Genomic DNA, 19,475 nt, shown 5'->3' on the forward strand with positions numbered 1-19,475 from the left:
GCAGAAGTCAGGGCTGGAGATATTAATTAGGAAGGTGATGTATGGGTGGCAGTCAGACCCAAGGGTGATGAGATCACCTGGAAAGATGGTGTATAATGAGAGCAGTAGGCCAAAGATGGATCCCAGGGAGCACGTGAGCACCCACTGGAGGTAAGAGGGACCCACGGGAGTCAGGACAACGAGAGAGAGAGGAGAATCTGGGGTGTGGGATCACGGAGCCAAGGGACCACAGTTTCAGGGAAAGCATGGAATCCTATAGCTGAAACACTTTAAAATGTCTATTAAATTAGGCTGTGGGGAGGCCCTTGTTGGCTTGACAAAGGCAGTTTTGATGGAGTATTGGGGATGTGGCTTGAGCAGTGATTGGGAGGTGAGAAAGTGTTGACTCTTTGCACAAGTTTGGTAAGAGGAAGGAGAGGGCGTTTAGACACAGAGGGAACAGGTATGTCAAGAGAGAGTTTTCCAGGAAACACACTGGCCCCTTCCTTCTCCATAAGACTTTGTCCTGGACAATTCCACCTGTCATCTGTCTTGTGTTCACTTTCCCCCACCTACTTGATTTTGTGTGAACTACCCCCAAGAGGAGTCACAGATACTGAGTTTCATCATTTTCCAATGATTTTCTCTCTCTCCGTTCTCCACCGTTCATTGCATTGCTGGGCATTTCAACACCTGTCAGCGGCAATGGGGAGAGGGTTGGAAGGTGTGTAGCTCTAGGCTGCAGAGGAAAGGGGGGCGGGACTGTGACAGGACTGCAGTCCTATGCGGAGCCTGAGGACCTGCTATGCTCATGGGTGAGGTCCTGGAGAGTTTCCAAGTGTTCTTAACATTTTTGCCATCAGAGGACACCCACAGCAGGGCTCAGCACCCTGTGTAGAATACTAGGATCCAAGGCCACAGACGAGTCCAGAAGGAACTATGGTTTCCCTAGAAACACTCTTGCCATCAGGGATGCAATCCCAGGGCTGGTTCATTCGGGTTGGCTGCACCTGGCTGATATTCCCTGCCTCCTCATTCTTCCCCCGGACTGCTGAAATCTCACTGGCAGGGGGAGTATGCAACCCAGCTCCAGTCCCCCTCCCCTGTGATGGGGGTGGCAGTGGCCTGAGAGCCCCCACCCAAGGCCCAGCCTACTTTCTCACCCATTTAGCCAGAGCAACATTGCCTTGGGATAGAGTTCAGGGAACAGGGCCTTCATATGGAAACTTTAAGCAAAGATCAATCCTTTCCCCATGAGAAAGAGAGCTGAGGCTTTCTAAAGGACTGCCCAGGGGACACTCTGGCCTTAGGAGGAAAGAAAGAAGTCATGTGGTCACACAGAATGCAGCATAAGCAATGGAGTCCTGCGGCTGGCATCTGTTGGGCTCTTCCAACTCAGCGGTCCAAGGTCATTTCCACATGACACATGGCAAGGCTGAACAAAACCACGAGAGAAAACACTGCTTTTTCTCTGGCAATTCTTAAGTGTAGGTTACTAGAGAGATAGAAAACAGTGGCAGGCAATGATGAGGCTCTGTGAAGGTTAGAAGCAGCTTGAAAAAATGTCCAAAACAAATGTCCTACTGAGGGTCCCTGTGGGAGTGCATCTCATCCCCATCCATGTGGCTCAAGAAATCCCAAAGACATCTTCTTTGCTAGTCTGGTTAAAGGTTCAATGGAGAAGCTCAAATCTAGTCTACAAAGAGATGAAGATGCATTTTGTGAAGTTTTATGTATTTCTATCCTGGTATATTTCTAATCCAGGACCATAAAACACTCTACTGTCAAAGATGCTGAGAACCTCAGAGCATGAAGGAAACTTGGAGCCACCTGGTCCAACTTTCTCCTTTAAAATGAGGACATTAAGGTCCAGAGAGAAGAAGTCCTTCTCCACACATGCCGACCAGGGATGGGGTGGGAATAAGAAACAGCTTAGAGACTCATAGTCAGCCCCATTTCTTCAGCATGTAATATATGTTTTTGGAGTAAGAGACCATTCTAGCATGGCAAACAAGATTCTGGTTGACCCAAGGGAGGAAGACTTTGGTCCCATGTTTTGTTTTCCCCATAAAACTCCAAGAAACCCATCCCCACTGGTGATTCCTACCTCTTGGGGTATGTTCCATGCCATGTAGACATGGCTTTTAAATTCGTCCATCCAGACTTCAGCCACCCTGAGGGCGTTCCTGCGGACATGGGCGGTGAGGTCCTCCGTGTAGGGCTTGTGGGCTCGCTCGATGTGGGCAATCCTGGAGCAGGGCAGGACCTCCACACTCCCGCCACACTGCCACACCTGCAGAAGACACGGAGCCACTCGTCAGTTCCCGGACCTGGCTGCCTCTCTACACCAGGCCACAGGCGACCACTCAACACAAGAATGAGTGCAGAGAAATCCAGCCCTCTTCACCTCATCTTCCTTGACACTGTCTGTGAAGGAGTGAGCAGGGCCTTATTTCTACTTCTATGGCGGGATGAGTATGGAGTCATTGATTCATGTCTTGGTTCTTATTGCTATGGATTTATCGGCAAAAAAATTAATGCACTTTTTCCTCCTCCCTTGAGTCCCGCCCTGCCAAAGAGACCAGACATTTTGTGACCAGAGATTTGGGTTCTCCTTGCCGGTGGGAGAGAAATGAACAAAACCCTTGATGATGGCCTCTGCAGCAATGCAGGACAGAGAGGGACCAGCAGGGAAGTCCCTATTCAAATGGGTCACACGGGCCTGGCCAAGGATTGGAGATCACCACAAGGGAAGAGCCAGACACCGTTCTCCTACCCCATCTTTATTATCCCCAATTCCAAGTGATGAAATGGAGACTAAAGAATGTCCCTTTCCCAAGGCCACACATCTAGTCTTGAAGACAAAAGGGTCTGTCCAATCCCAAAGAAGCTTGAGGAAGAGCCAACACTTCTCCTGTGGTGACCATGCTTTGCAAGGACTTAGTATAGCCAGGGGCGGCACTGAAGGCCCAGGCTGTACACCTCCATGTGCATGACCCATACATTCTGAGGATGGTGCCGATTTCCAATTCGCTTTGCTCAGATTTTTAATGAAAGCCTATGAATACTGTGAATAAGTTATTGACAACACTAAGAGTCAGAATAATTATTCTTTTTGCAACTAGAACAGAGGCTATTACTTGACAATTTTAACAACACAACACAGAATATGGTTTATAACAAAGCTCTTTTATTATATACGAGACCTGTTTCTCAAAGAGTCGGTTCACCATTTCACTGCAGAGTGGGCACATCTGCCCTCACTCCAATCAGAATGGCAACAGCCCCTCCCCTCGTGTCTTTAGACACACAGTATAAGGAGCAGTGCCACTCACTGTCTAGCCCTTCTCCCCATCCTTGCAGCCACCTCCCTTATCCTGGCCACTGTCATCTCTCATCTGGACTCTGCCACAGCCTCCAAACACCTGCTCTCCTTCTTCCTGTCTTCTTTCTCCAGCCTTTTCACCACACAGCAGATGAAGTGATCTTGTGAAGGTGCAAATTGGACTACACGCTCCCCTGCACCACCCACCCCCGGCACAGCCCTAATTGGAGCTTGGCCTCCATGTCCCCTCCATCCTTGAGTTTTTATTCCCCAGTACATTCATGGAGTTGCATGCTGCTGGCATGCATGGAGTACCCCATGCATGGGGTAGAATGGCTACAGCCATGCTAATATTTTTTTACTTCTTCCAACATATGTTTTTTCTCTCACTTCTGGATTTCTGCACATGTGATGATATACCCCACCCTACCTGCTTTCCCTGACTCATCCTCTGGGCATCCCCAGAGGATGTCACTTTGTCACTGGTACTTTTCTGCATCCCTTTCAACTAGGTTCACCTGGCATGTCATGTGGTTCTGCCTTGCCTTTCCCTAAGTGAGCACTGTTGCAATTGCTTGTTTAATCATCTCCTTCCCTCTTGCAAAATGTTCTCAAGCTCCTCAACAAATTCTGCTTTAGACATGTGCTAAATGGTGCTCAGAAGAGACCCTGGGTTTCCCGGAGAGGTGGGGCAGCTGGGCCAGGTGGGAGTGGCACATTCATTGCCTTTAAAAGCTCAGCTTCAGAATCAGTGGGAACCAGATTCAGACTTTACCTCTGTCACCTGCTTTGGCACGTTGCTTCCCTCTCAAGCCTCAATTCCACTCAGTGGGAGAAGAGGATGCAGTGTGGGTAAGGATTAACCCTGTGCCTGCCCCAGTGTGAGCACTACACTGGGGCAGAGAAAACTCCATGGATGGGGGACGGTGCCCTTTGACTAAACCTCTTGTCTAAGAAACATGCATGACAGTGGGAAGCCCCCACTGTAGTGCCTGGAGCACTGGAAGCCCTCAGTTTATGCCTGTTATTATTATTTTATAATAATTATTACAGTTGCTGATACTTTGCCTCTCCTGTCCACCCCCTTTGGGGAGCATGCAGGCTGCAGAGGACAGGGTGCCTTTCTGAGTGCCTGTCCCAGTGGAGAAGGGCACACAAGGCTCCCTCCTCAGAGACAGGGAGCACTGGCAACACAGAGGTCATCTCCAGTCTCCTCCCTTCTGTGAAAGGGAGCTCGTCTATGGAGACGGTGATAGCATTTGTCTTGGACCCAGCCTTTGGGTCCTCGGCAGCACCTGGGCCTTGAAGCAGAAGATGTACACGTGGCACGTTTACCCTGCCGTTTCTGGACACCACACAGTGACACCGAAGTAAACAAGAGAAAGCCTGTGCTCGCCGATCCCTGGATGAGGAGTGGCTCCACTGACCGATGGTCCAAGAGAGAAGTTCAAAAGTCTTAGCCATAGCTGATCTCAGAGACCCTCCCTGGCATGGTGGACAAAGGATAGGAAAGGAAATCACCAGCATTTGGACCTCACGGAGGATGACATCACGAAGCTTCCACGGAGACTTAGGAGGGGCCAGGGATAAGGAAGTGAGAGAAAGGGAGCTGGGGCTGGCACATGACATGTTCATAACTGGCATGATATAGCAGGACCCAAACCAGGTGCAGGAAAAGACAGGAAGGACTGTGCCAGAGAGGCAGGGTGATGGGATGGAGGGGAAGGTGTGGACAGGATGATGGCTGTGCAGGGTGAGCTCCAGTGGTGGGGGATGCCAGGAGGACGGAGGAGCAGGGAGCTGGGTACCAAAGGGGTAGCTGAGAAATGAAGACCAAGGCTGGTCACAGAGAAGGCAGGACAGATCACAGGGAACAGGGCACAGGAAGCAACCACCACGATGCAGCTCCTAGTTTGTATACAAGGCGAAGTCACATGCCAAGTGTCACAGGCACCAGGGACACCCACCAGCCTAAGCCTGGACCCTGTGGCTTCTAGATGGGTACCAAGTAACATGTTTCTTGACCACACCAAGTTCTTTCCTGTCTCTGTGCCTTTGCAGCTGCTATTCCACTACCTGGAATAATCCTCTGCCCCACCCCCCATTTGTTCCCCAGCTCAAATATCACCTTCTTTGACCCACCCAGTCCAAATTAGATCCCCTCTGGATACCTGTAGTGCTCTGCCCTTTTCCTTAGTAACATTTATTCACAATACTTTCATTTATATATTTATCCTTCAAATGTCTGTCTCCCCTCACCGCACTATATGTGCCATGAAAACAAGGACCATGTCTGTGTTTCCGACTGTGTACATCAGCAGCTGGCACTGAGTATATATTCAGTAGCCATTATGTGAATGAGTGACTCCAGTCATCTGAGAGTCCTGGGTTTTAACTGGCTCAGCTGGACGCCCTAATAAAGGCCATAAACATAAAATGTGGCCAGATTTTACTGAACACAATGACTTTCTTCAAACCCAAGTGGTTTTTCAGCAAATCTCTGACATTTAAGTGCATACCACTGCAACCAAAGAGAGTTACTTTGGCTGCAGAGCTTAAATTAATGTCATAAAACCCGGGAAGTCATCAAATGAGCACGGGCGGTAGCAGGTGGCTTCGTCTTGTGGAACCGTGAACTCACTGGAGAGAAAGCCCCAGCCGCACAAATGTTTGGACATGTCTACAGAGGAGCTGCTGGCGCTGACCCCCAGAGGTGACCAAGGACCTAAAGCAGGTGGTAAACAACTGTCACCCAGGGCAGAGCAAAGTTATCATCGCCACCAGCCACCATCACCAGCCCTTCCTAGAAAACCCTAATCCTGTCATCATTTCTGCAAAGGCTTGAGGCGTCCACCTGGAACTGTAAGAAAGCATGTGGGTCTCAGGGGCTGGTGGAGAGAGTTGAGTCCTGGCTCTGTCACATATCAGCCTTTGACTTGTACCTGTCTTTGGATGTCAGTTGCCTTTTTGTTGGGAATCATGATTCCCTGGGAGGTTTAAAAGAGATGCTGTATGAAAAGCTTCCACAAGCAAAGACAGGAATGTAGTAGGTTCTCAGGATGGTCAGGTCCCTTATCCTTCCCAGATTGGGGAGCCACTGGTTCAGGGTCAGGGTCATGTCTTGTATTTGGCACTTACTCAAACAAGTCTCCCCCTCCCAAGACTCAGTTTCCCCCAGCTGCCAAATGGCAGAGCTGGACTCAGTGGTGTCTTAGATCCCTTCTACTTTTCTCATGCCATGATTTCGAGTTTTCTTGCCAATGCCTCAAACGATGCCCAGTGTTTGAGACACAGTTGACAGAGCTGTAAATTGGGCTAAAACAAGGAGGCACAGGAGGCGAGGCAACAGGATGCAGTGGGAGCATCTCTCCTACTCAAAGCCTCCCGATCACTCCACAGTCTGGGACAGGGATAGCAAATGAGTCTACACCCCTGTGTTAAATCCATTCGCATGTTAACATCCTTCCGAAGCACTGTGTCAGGAAGGACTCTGAGGCTCTCTCCTGGCTCAGTGGAAGAGCATGCCACAATTTATTAGTTATGCTTGCCACAGGTAAGGGATGGAGGGTGGTGGCACCTCAGCCTTGTACTTGATAGCCGAGTCCACAGGATCAGATCCCAAATCCTTTCCAGTTTTTATCTCCTTGTGACTTTTAACGTGCTCTTGGCAAACAATTCCCACTGTTCTCTTAGCCCAGAAAGCCTCCTTCCTGCTCTCCATCCATCCATCCAAAGCCAGCCTGGCCCAGTTCCTCCAAAGTCTTGGAACACATGATTTGTACCACTCATGTGGTCCTTATTTCTTGGCTTATGTGGTTAATTATCTTTTTATGTGTGGCCGTCTCGCCTAACTTGGCTGCAAAAGCTCAGACAAGAGTGGAAAGCCAAAAGCCAGCAGGCTGGGGGGAGGAAGATGAGGAGGAGGCAGGCTGGAGCTGAGGCCTGAGAAGAGCGGGCAGAAGACGAGAAACTACTTGCAGAGTAGCCCCGGGGCCAGACATGCGGGCGGGTGAGGATGCCCTTCAATTTCTGGGTGTCCTTCAATTTCAGGCCCTAAGCATCTCACTCACCTCCCCTGGCCCTGGTGCTGCTTGGGAATAAGAAGGAAAAAGAGGTCAAATCTGGACAAGGCCAACATGAAAGCCAGAGACCATCAGCAAGCCAGGGTCAAGGGCACGGAGAGGGGGGAAGAGGAGGAGCCAAGATGCAGACACTATAAGCCTGGAGATAACCTCCTTCCAAAATGCGTCTCACTCCTACTCCCTTTAGTCTCCAGATAAGATTACACTCCTTACCATGATTTGCAAGACCCCTGAGAGTTGGCCCCTCCTGGTTCCTGCAGGCTCATCTCCCACCCCCTGCTGTCCAGTTCCAACTCCTCTTAGTTCCCAGGAAGGCCAAGTTCTTGGGTCTCTTTCCCCGCCCCCTACCATTTCCTTTCCTGGAATTCCCACGCCCCCACTGCACGCACTGATTTGCCTTGCTAATTCCTGCCTACCTTTTCTGGCTGCCCTAATTTTGGTTAAACGCCTCTGCTGTGCATTCCTGTATCACCTGTACTTCCTCTTGCCCGTCATGTAATGTATTAATATCTCTGTGTGTGTATGTGAAATGCATATGCACAATTTACAATACATAATATTAATATAAGAAACAACTATTTACCTACCAGCCTACTTAAGAAACAGTACTCTGGCAATATCTTAGAAACCTCCACGTGCTCCTCCTTACCCTTAAAGGTAAAGTAACCCATTACCCTGAATTTTGTTAATAATTTTCTTGCTATCAACCTATATAAATGGAATCATGTAGTATGCATTCTGTAACTGGCTTCTTGCTTTATTTATTTTCATCATCACAGTGTTCCGTTGCATAAATATATAGTAATTTATTTATGTGCTCTCCTGTGGGCTGACAGTCTTGTTTCCAGTATTACAAATGATGCTCCTTGGAATATTCTTGTATGTATCTCCTGGCACCCAAGAGTGGGCATCTCTCCATGTATTTACACCACAGTGAAATTTCTAGAGCACAGGTTATACACACATTCAACTTTCCTGCAAAAAGTGAAACTCTTCCAAATTGTATAGACCAAGTTATACTCCCACCAGCACGGATGAGGTTCATACTCCTTCTGTCCTTGCCAACATTTAACATTGTCCAACTTTTTTATTTTTGCCAATCTGATGGGCATGAAATTCTCTCTTGCAGTTTTAATTTGCAACCTCCCCTGATTATTAGTGAGAAGGAGCTTTTTCTTCCTGTTTACGGGCCCACGAGGCCAGACTCTGAGAGAAGGCTCATGTCTCCTTTGCCCTCTTCAAGGAATCTCAGAGCCTAAGCAGGGCCTGGCGCACGATCGGTGCTCAATAAGTTCATTAACTGCCTGAGTGAAGCATCCCGAGTTGGGCTTTAGTTCTGAGTTATCCCCAGCGCACTTTACTTGGTGTTCTCCCAGGTTTCCGAGGGTAGATAGTGAGTTATTTTAAAGTAAAAGGAAATATTTTTAAAATCTGACACTGCTCATTCTTCCATCAGACCCCACAGAAAAACGCTCCCTGGAGATACAATTTCCCAAGCCCTCTTCTTGCCATAAACACTCCCGAGGAGTCCTCTGAACAGAACTGCTGCTTGGAAAAAAATGCTTTTCCTTGGAAGGCATCCCTGAAGGGGTCTGAACATTTGGGTCAGCCCCAAGAAACACTTGAAGCAGTTTGCCTATTTGAAAGAGATCCTTCATAAGGCAGATTCATCTGGCAGAACTCCAAGAAGAGGCAAGCTAGGCTGCCATGTCTGGAAGCTTTTCATGAAGAAAAACTTAAAAGGCTGTTTTGTAGGAACTTGAGATTTGCTGAAATAGCTGCTTGCCTACAGGAAACCCAGTGGCAGCTCAGAGGGATGACAGTCATGGTGTGATTCTCAGCAAAGTGGCCCGTCCCATACAGGGGACCCGGCTCTGACCATAAAGACTGGGCCACAGGAGCTCGGGGAAGGAGATCAGGAGGGCTGCTTTGCAATGTGTGGGCACTGAGATTAGAGGGCATCTCGACCCGTTCTGACCAAGGGGGGCTTTCTCCTGCTTACCTCAAATCTCATGCCAGGCCTGATTACCGTTGTTCAAACAGGCTGGATGGAACTCAAGAGAAGTCAGAAAAAGGAAGTCAGGCCCCAGCTCACTGGGGTTGGGGAAACTGAGCCAGGAGCAGGGGTTGGGGAAACCGGTCTTCAAGGCAGTGGCAGCAGAGACTCCTGTTGCTCACTAACTCCTGTGTGTCCCTCCACATCTCCCAGCCCCCTGCAGTCAGGACCAGGAGGGCAACACAAACCAATGAGATGAGAGAGGACATGGCATCTGTCACTTTGGGGACAAGGTGGGTGCATACCCAGTGTATCTTCCCTGTTCATATGTCTCCTCCCCCTGCCACCACCTGCTGAGTGTTGAGGCCAGGGTGACCTTGAGATTCAAAGAGGAGTGACTGGAGCCCCTAAGTCATCACCTGGAGAAGAGCTGCCCAGGAGGGCCTGCACCCTTCAGGGGACTAGGATGTGGGCAGGAAATAAACTTTTCCTGGGTTAAACCTCTGAGGTTTGAGGGCCACTCTTGCAGTCTGTGAGGCTGCCGGTGTGTAAGGAGGCAAGGTGACCAGACAGGTGAGGCCCTTGTAGGCCCCAGTACCCACAGGTTCAATCTGTTGGGTGGGGCTTGCAGAAAGCTCCAGGCCTAGGGAGAGATTAGGTGTCTGGAAGGTGGCCGCATCCCAATTCTAGGCAATGAGTCCATTCAAAGCAGGCCCCCATGAGGGGCTGAGGACACAGAGAGCAGATCTAGCCCCAAGGGGGCAGGGAGGGAGCTGCAAGGGGCAGGCAGGGCGTTGGCACCCCAGCATATCAGGCTGCCTTAAGAGTTTGGCTCAAACTTAACCACAGCAGAGGGCAGAAAACCAAGACAGAAGCCAGCCAGGGTGGAAGAGGAAAGGCCAGGGCTTGAAGATGACACACAGCCCCAGGTTCCTCGGAAAGCCACAGATAGCAGCCCCGTGGCAGCTCTGCTAATACCAGAGCGAGCCCGCTGGTGAGGCCAGGGCCGCAGCCACACCTCCAGCCCTGGCCAGGGGACACAGGATCCAGACGGGGCTGACCCTGCTGCTCGAGGCTGGGAAGGCAGACTAGTCCAGCTGCAGACACTACAGAACCAAACCCTACAGAAGCCCCAAACTCAGAGACGGAAGTGTTAGCCACATGCCCAATCAAGGCCCCATTGACACTGGTGCTGTCTACTCTAATCACTTCTTTGTTTAGAAATAAGATCTCTGGCCCCCCTTACTGTCACGGGTGCTGTCAGAGAATGATAATGCACTTAAATGTCACAGGGATTTGGGGAGCAATTTTGTAAAATCCAAATAAAAACCTTCCCATCTCTAATCTGAGAGTCATTTTTGTCAGATAACTGGTTCGGAGCCCTCTCTGGCGGGTTAAGTCCCTGTCGATTGAGGAGCTGTCCCTGGATGACGTGCTTGCTCTATCCAGCTGCTATTCCAAGCGCATCTCCTGGACTATGTTTGATTTATACTTTGCTATATGAAGACGAACCACTTACTCATTTAAAGTGTTTCCTTTTTTATGTCTTTAATCAGTGGCTGTTTCTTTCCTCTCTCTGAAGCTTAATCTAATCAGAAACAAATCCCACACATATGAATGGCTCATTAGCATGTCCCAATCAAATTCAAATTGGCTGTCCATACCAGATGTCCCCCAAAAGGGTGATGCTCGCTGAAAGAATGACTCTTTGAGCCCGTGTTCCAAAGAGTATTGCCATGATAAGCCAGGAGGGTCCTTTCTGGAGTACAGGGTTGATATACTCTGTCACACCCCCCAGCACAGTGGGGGCCTCTGATGACAGGTGACCGGTGTGTCACTGAGGTAGAGTAGGGGGAGGACGGTGTGGCAGGAATGTCTGATGTCTACGTGTCTGGCTCAAGCATCGTCCCCAGACTGGGCTGAGTGAGACCCTTGAGGTTATCATTCAGATGACAAAAATGAGGCTGAGCTGCTGAACATTCTCTCAGAAATGGCATTTGCTCTAAGGAGCGTTCCTCTTACTTGATTAAAATTCAGATTATGAAAGCTGGTGTGCTGGGTCTTCTCCTAAAGAGATTTGCCCTTTTCATACACATCATAATGAGTCGTCAGGTAGGGCATCACAGGTGTCACCTCTGAAAGTCACCTACAGCACACTCCCATGAAACACAGGATGCACACAGAGATCAGCATTGCAGCAGAGGAGAACCAAAGGGGACCTAACTGATTACCTCCCATCATTTCCCAGGTGAGCAAACTGAGGTTCACGGGCACACGGTAATTTAGAAGCAGAGTAAGAAAAGGATCCAAGAGGCTTTGGGGAGACAGGAGGTGACTGTGGCTCAGAGCACTGGCTCTCAGGTCAGTCTTGGTGGCAAATTCTACATTTCCTAGTTGCTGGATTGGTAGCTTTAGGCAATTCATTTCACCTTCTACCACTCGGTTTCCTTGTCTGTGAAATGGAGATAAAAATGATGAATTCTAAAAACAGTTGTTGTAAGAATTAAATGAGGTGACATGTGTAGGGGGTTTATTTCAACACCTGGAACAAGTATAGAAACCACTAAGCATTAGCTATAATTATTGTCGCTGTAAGATTCCATTGATTACAAGATTCACCACTGCTATATAACAGCTTTTCAGGGCAGGAGGAAACACACCACATTCCTCTGAGCTCAAGATTTATATATCCAGCTGCCTACAAGTCACCTCCACTTGCGTGTCTCTCAGGCGCACAGTAACTCTCTCAAGTTACTGTGTCCAAAACAAAGTTCTTGATTTCCTCCCCTGCCTCCTCATCTGTCCTTTAGTCTTCCCCTCGTGCACCTAATAGCCCACGCCTGGAACCTGTAATTCATCTATGATTAAGTCTCTTCCTCCCCCTCCACATCCAATACATCAGCAAAGCACAGTCAGTGCTACCTCCCAAATATAGCTTGAATCTAATCGCTTCTCTCCATCTGCACAGCCAATGCCCTGGCCCAAGTCCCATTGTCTTTGTGTGGACATCTCCAGCCAGAGCTTCCTGACTGGTCTTTTTGCTTCAACCCTGTTGCCTCCAATCCATCTCTTAAATTATAAATCAGATCATGTTCCTTCTCTGCTTTAATTCAGTTCAACAATTATTTATTGTTTTTATGTGCCAGTTGTTGCAGGAGATGGGAATTTTGTCAGTGAACAAAACATATAAAATCTCTGACTTACTGGTACTTAATCTGTTTTTTTCCTTCATGGCACTTCCTATGGACTGATTGTGTCCCCCAGCCCAAGTTCATATGTTGAAGCTCTGACTCCCCAGGTGACCATAGGGCCTTTAAGGAGGTGATTAAATGTGCCCATAAAATTATAAGTAGAGTGACATATGTCCTACTTTTCCTGGAACAATACTGGTTTATACCTGTTGCTCCAGATTCATTATTAGCAGCACCTGCTTTCACTTTCAAAAGCACCTGATTTAAACAATAAATTATAATTTATTTGAATATTTATTATTTATATATGCTAAATTTATAAGGCACAACCTGATTTCAGAAACACTGAAATCCCAAATAAGGACCTGTCTTGAAGTCATGGTATTATTAATCTTCTCTCATCCCTAGTCCATGATTTCTTTGCATCTGTTGCTGGCTCCCAGGTTTCTTTGGCTTTTGTTTTTACTTTTTTTCCCAAATTTAGGAAATTAACTATTGACATATTACTGTTATCTAATCTTCAGTCTATAATCAAATTTCATTAATTGTCCCAATTACAGCCTTTTTAGCTATTTTGCTTTTTGGTTTCTACTTTTTAAGAAGGTGAAAATTTCCTTCAGGTTGATTCTCAAAACCCCTTACCAATGGTGACCTCTTCCATGCATTTATTAATCTCACTTTTCTGTGGCTCCCTCATTGAACACAACTGGAAAAACCCTAAGTGTGAAGATCATTCCAGGGTAAAACTGTCCGTGGGCACTCTCTCCTTCTTCCACTCCCCACCATTTCTAGCTAATTGCTTCACTAAGTACTTTTCAAACTGCTTTGTTCTTTAGGGATTAATTTTGCGCTTATCTTCACTAACCGTAAAACTTTTACAATGTACTGTTAAACTGCGTCTGCTCGGCTGCCGGTTTGTAATTGCAAGGAGTCACTCCCTGGCTGGCGTGCTAGGAGATAACACGCCATGGCTGTCCGCTCACTGTTTTCAGATGCCTTCTCGGAGCCACTGGGCAGGCGGAACAATCCGTTCTGAGCTGGCAGCACGGGGTGCCAGGATTCCCTTGTATACAGAGATCGCAAGGCAGGGAAGACCTTCAAATCCTAGAGATTTTGACCTCCAAAGCCTCTGGTTGCTCAGACCTCAAGGCCCTGGAAATTTCAGACCCTGCAGGCCCTGGGAGCAGGGCTACCTATGGCTGATCACCTAGAAGGAAACAAAAATTTCAACCACTCTCTGAAGGTCAAGGCCACACGTTCCCAAGGTTCTGTCTGGCACTTGCCTTCTGCCTGTAAGCTGGACTAGATCACCAGCCTTCAAGGTACCCCTCTGCCTCCCTCCCTGCCTCCTCTCAACCTCCATCCACTCTCTCCTTACCTGTTTGAAATCTGTCTTCTGTTATCACCCTTGATGACAACCGTCCCTGCCAAGGCTGTTATCTGACACCCTCTTTCCACTTGTTTTCCTATAGCACAGGCTAGTGATTTAGAGGCTCTGGCATCAGACAGAACTGTGTTCAAATCCAGGCTCCATCACTTTTTCTCTGTGGGACCTGGGCAAGTTACTTAACCCTCTGAGCCTCAGTGTTCTTGCCTGTAGAATAAGGGTAGAAATTGTGGTCTCCGGTGGTTCTTGGGAGGAGTAAATGACAGACAGCATAAAACTTACTATTAATAAAATATAAGCTCTATGAGGACAGACCTAAGTTACCTTGTTCATCACTGTATACCCAGTACTTGGCATAGTGTCTAGAATAGTACATGCTCCATAAATATTTATTAAATAAAGGCACGGACCACAAAATATTCTGAACTCCAGCTTTAGCCGGCTTGGGCCAACCATAACATTTAGAAGCAACCAGAGACTAAAAACCAATTTAAGGTGTTTAATTTTCTCTGTCTGCAGGGATGAGAAATAAAAGAATCTGCTTGCAGCTTTTCTGTGAGATGTTGCATCTGGTGGTTTTCTGAGACCTTTTCAGCTGAACAGAAATGCTGGTCCCCACACCCCTTCCTTGTCAAGTCTCTAACTGTGTGGGCAAAGACTAGCTTGCTTTACCTGAAACTGTGGTATCCAGGGTTTTTAATTAACTTCCTTGTGGCTGGTTGAGAACAGCCAGGTGCTAGCAGGGAGCCGAGACTGCTCAGACCTCTGAGTCCAAGGCCTCTGGGGAGAACCGTACTGTCAGGTCAACCGTACACGTTAACCTGCACATGTTACCCTGCCCGTACTGCTTTCACTGGTAATTTTAGCAACATCTCTAGCCCTTTAACTTTAGATATGTTTTTTTTTTTTAAGTCTCAGATAATGCTGATGCCTGTTTTAGACAATTGCTAGGGACCTTGTGAGCTTTCTCCTCCTCCTGTCTCTTGGCTCTCTGGACCCCAACTTCTGACTTTCTGCCTGTTCTGGCTCCTCTTACTGGGCAACTCCTCAATCTACCTCCTGTCTGACTCTCTGGCCCTGGCTTTCAGCTTAGCCCTGGACTCTGCTACTCCTCCTGCAACCTCCAGGGAAGATATCTGATCCAAGTTCCAGCCCTTCTGAGGGATCCGGGCTGAACCAGCAAGCACTGAAATGGTACCATGGTCATTTTCCAAGGCAGTGCTGGCCCAGATTAGCCCCTGAAATTAAACTTTATGCCATCAATGATTTTCAACCCTGAAGGTAAAGGTGGATAAACAACAGGATACAGTGATTAAGGCTTGAGCCTCGAAACCAGTTAGGTTGGTTCTATCTTGAGTGATCTTGGGTAAGTGGGGGAGTTATTTAACTTAATTTCCTCCAGTTTTCTAATTTACAAAATGGAGATAACAACATGGACCTCACAGGGCTCATATAAAAATTAATATGAGAATACACACAAAGTGATTGGCAGATAGCATACAATAAAAAGAAGTTCCTCCTCTTATTACTACTAATATTACTACCATCATCTTCCCAACTGGTGGCCTAATACCGACTACAGATCGTCAGCCAAGCTGCTGCCAATGTGCAGTGTCTGCCTATGGCAAATAACCTTCTGTCGCTGAAGAGTTTGTATCACTAAACAAAATCTTGGACGTCCCAGACCTTGATGGTCTAATGTAGGTAACCAAGGAAAGGTTTGTTGGAACTCTCTCAGCTCCAGGTTACCTACCAGAAGTGTCTCTTTTTCCGTCTATTCAAGTTACTGATGAAAATTCTGGACAAACCAGGATGAGCTAAGAGCCCACCAAAGGCTATCTCCTGGATTGCCAGTGACCAGTTGGTTTTTCCCCCCCATCTGATGGCTCTACCTTATCTGTCTCCAGCCCTCCTTTTTAGCCCTTGTGTCATTACAGATCCCTGGTCCCCAACCTTTGAGTTCTCAGCTGTTGACCTAGAATGCCCTCCTCCTCCTCCCCACCTGCACACTCCTTCCTCGGGAACCAGCCTCAGTGCCACCTCCTCTGTGACACCTCACCCAGCTCCCACAGGTGGGGCGGTCAGTCCCTCCTGGTCCTCTCGCTAGGCACACAGGATTTTTCATCCTTGTCATTTTGACCCTGAGTGGGTTGTGCTCTACTTGGTACATGGTTCCAAATTATGCTCAGAGTGATAAATTTCCATCCAGAAAGTATTTCCTGAAGTAAATATCATTAAGGCAATTTAATTCTCTTGATCAATTTTCTGTATAATGCAATTAAAATATTTCCTTCTATACTAATTTTCCAGTTTTATTTTACCAGAATCATTTTCACTGGGCTTAATGCTTTTTTTACATTGATTTTACAACTAAGATATGATCCATCACTATGCTTTTATCCATATCACATTTTATAATTACCGCTACCATCACAGAGTTTTCTTTTCTGACAATAATTTCCACCAAGTTTCGTTTTCCTGAATCAAATTTTGCAGAGCTGAATCATGTTAATGTTCATTTCTTCAGTCAATTTTTTAGCTTCTATAATTCTTACTGTGCTTATTTGTATTCATCGCTTTAGCTTGCGTTGATTGTCTTTACTATCACTCATTGATTGGAAAAAGTATAATTGTTGGCATTTTTGCTTTTTTAAATTTTTTTTAGGAATATCACACAAAAAAAGTGTGAGCAGGTTCTGAGTTATATACTCATTACTGTTGTCACTGGCAGGTCAAAGAACACAGAGTGTCCTTGACATTGAAAAACGGGGAGGAGTCATAACATCCTGTTTAAGCTCATGATATTTTCTACAATCTTCTTTTTTTTTTTTTCTTTTTTCATTTATTTTTATTATTATTTTTTTAAGATTAATCAGGTGGAGTAGTAAAAAAAGGGTGGGAAAGGATGAAAAGAGTAGAACAAGGAGTTTGGTCTGTAACTGAGTGAACAATCAATTAAGGTAACTCACTACCTTCAGACCAGCCGCAATCTTCTGTTAGACTAGTACCTAGAACATGGGACGGTGTTGTCGCTCCAGCTGGACAGACTGAGAGCTACTCAAAGATGGGGATTGTACCATTCATCTCTAGTTTCCCAGCACCTAGAAAATGGGTGTTTGAAGAATGAACAAGTAAGTAAATGAACCTATGAGGAAGTGATGAGAAATTTTGTCAGATTTCTTATTGAAGGCCACTAGGCTATGCTTACCTAAACACAAGGCATAATGGCTTCTGAAGCCACCCTTCTTGCATTCAAATCTCATCTTTAGCACTTATCATTCATGTGACCTTGAGCAAGTCATATCACCTCTCTGTGCTTCAGTATATCCACCTGTAAGTGGGGATATTAATAGCCCTTACATCACATGCAAGGATTAAGTGAGTTAATGCATGTAAAGCACTTAGGGCAGTAGCTCGCCTATAATAAATGCCATATTCCTATTAGCTATTAGTATTATGGTCATGAATCTCATCTGTCTTTCTAGTGATATTCAAAGATCATCATGTCTTCAACATGTCCTATTATAGGGAGCTCACTATACCATTAGCATCTATTCCTTTTGTTTTTTTAATGGTTCTAATATATGCTTCTTATATTGAATTAATAATTGTATTCCTTACGGTTTTCACCCACTGTTCATAGCTCTGACTTTCTGAGATACAGAGAATATATTTTCTTAATCTTTAAATTCAAAATCTGTTCATTGAGTACATACTAGGTTCCAAGTGTCATTATGAAAATTAAGTAGCCACAAATGCTAACATCAAGTATCTTAAAGTCTAGCCAAGAAAGAAGAGGGAAAAACGATATTTGTATCTTTCACAGATCTTCCCATCCGATGAATCCAAGACCTTTACCAATGATATATAGTTTGTAAGGCTAAATCCACCCCGTGGACTTACAAACATAATGTGAAGCCTATATAATTGAAATTGTGTGATATTAATACATGGATAGAGCAACAGATTAATGGAATCGGAATAGAAAATCCAGAAACAGACTCAAACGTATGTGGCAATTCAGTGTGCAATAAAGGTAGTACTGCAAAGCAGTGAGGAAAAGGCATTATGTTAAATAGAAGGTGTTAGGATAACTGGTTGGCCATACAGAAAAATTAGATGTTGGATCCGTTCCTCATACCACACATCAGAATCAATTCTAAATGAAATGTAAAAAAATGAATCATACCAGTACTAGAAGAAAACATAGGTGAATTTCTCTATGACCTGAGAGTGGGTAAGACTTTCTATGACTAAAATCTGAAAGTAAGAATAAAAAAGATGGATACATCTGCTTACATTAAAAAAAAAAGTCTCAGGATGGCAAAAACACCAGAAGCAAAATCAAAAGACAAATAACAAAGTGGGAGAAAATATTTGCAATTTATATGATAGGCAAGGCATTACCATCCGTAATGTGTGAAGAGATTCTAAAAATAAAGGCTAACAACCCTGTAGGAAAGTGGGCCAAAGACACAAACAGCTCACAGAAAAAAGAAATGCAAATGGCCTTAGTCATATGAAAAGCTTTTCAACCTAGTTCTTAATAAGAGACATGCAAATTAAAACTACTCTGGAAAGCCATTTCTCATCTGTCAGATTGGCAAAAACCCAAATATTGCACAATGTACTTTGTTGGTATGGCTATAAGGAGACAGACACCTTTATCATTCCTGGTAGGAAAAACACTGCCCCTCTGGAGAGAGATTTGATGACGTCTAGCAAAATTACATATGCATTTACCCTTTGACTTCACAATTCCACTTTTAGGAATCGATTCAAAAGATAACCAGTAAAAATATGAAAAAATAAAGTACACACAAGACTATTAATTTTAGCACTATGCCCTCAAAACGAAACTGGTGGAATGAACTATTAAATGTTCATGCATTTGAGTACTATGCAACTGTAAAAAAGGAATGAGGGACATCTCTATATACTATTGTAGAATGATCTTCAGAAAAAAATATATAGCAAAAAAAACCTCAAGATAAAAGTGTACACAGGGTACTACTATTTTTCTAAGAAAAGGGAGATGTGATTATATTCACACATTTCTTATATGTTTTAAAGTATAAAGTAAAACAATCAAAAGATAAATGTTTACATTAGAGGTAGTGAGGAAACAGGATGAAGAGGACAATGACAGAAGGTAGGCCTGGTTGAAAACACCTTATTTTGTAGGTTTCACTTTGGAATTATATAAATATTTATATAATTTTTAAAAATTAAATATAAATTTATGTAATTATAAAACATTAAATATAACAAAAACAAGATGAAACAAATGAACCTGTTTATTAGGTTGGTAGGACAACTATACAGAGAGGAAAGTTTCTAGATGACTTTAAATCACAGTAATTTGACTGTACATCTCTAAGTAGGACATAACCTAAAAAAGAAATGCAAAAAAAATTTAACTGTTTCTAGTTATCATATTATTGGTGGTAGTGTTATCATTAGTATGTTATTAGTATGCATCCTGGGGAATAAAAGAAACAAGTAATTATGTCGG

General features: G+C 45.4%; 1 protein-coding gene across 1 annotated transcript in view; it reads right to left on the reverse strand.

Annotated features, from left to right (window-relative positions):
- GALNT18 (polypeptide N-acetylgalactosaminyltransferase 18) overlaps nt 1–19,475 on the reverse strand; it is a 316,828-nt gene that overhangs the window by 53,882 nt on the left and 243,471 nt on the right. Inside the window, exon 7 of the mRNA XM_045557525.1 lies at nt 2,087–2,272. Within this exon, the coding sequence (XP_045413481.1) occupies nt 2,087–2,272 (186 nt within the window). The remainder of the gene's footprint in view (nt 1–2,086; nt 2,273–19,475) is intronic.

Source organism: Lemur catta, chromosome 7 (assembly GCF_020740605.2).
Source record: "Lemur catta isolate mLemCat1 chromosome 7, mLemCat1.pri, whole genome shotgun sequence".
Taxonomy (NCBI): domain Eukaryota; kingdom Metazoa; phylum Chordata; class Mammalia; order Primates; family Lemuridae; genus Lemur; species Lemur catta.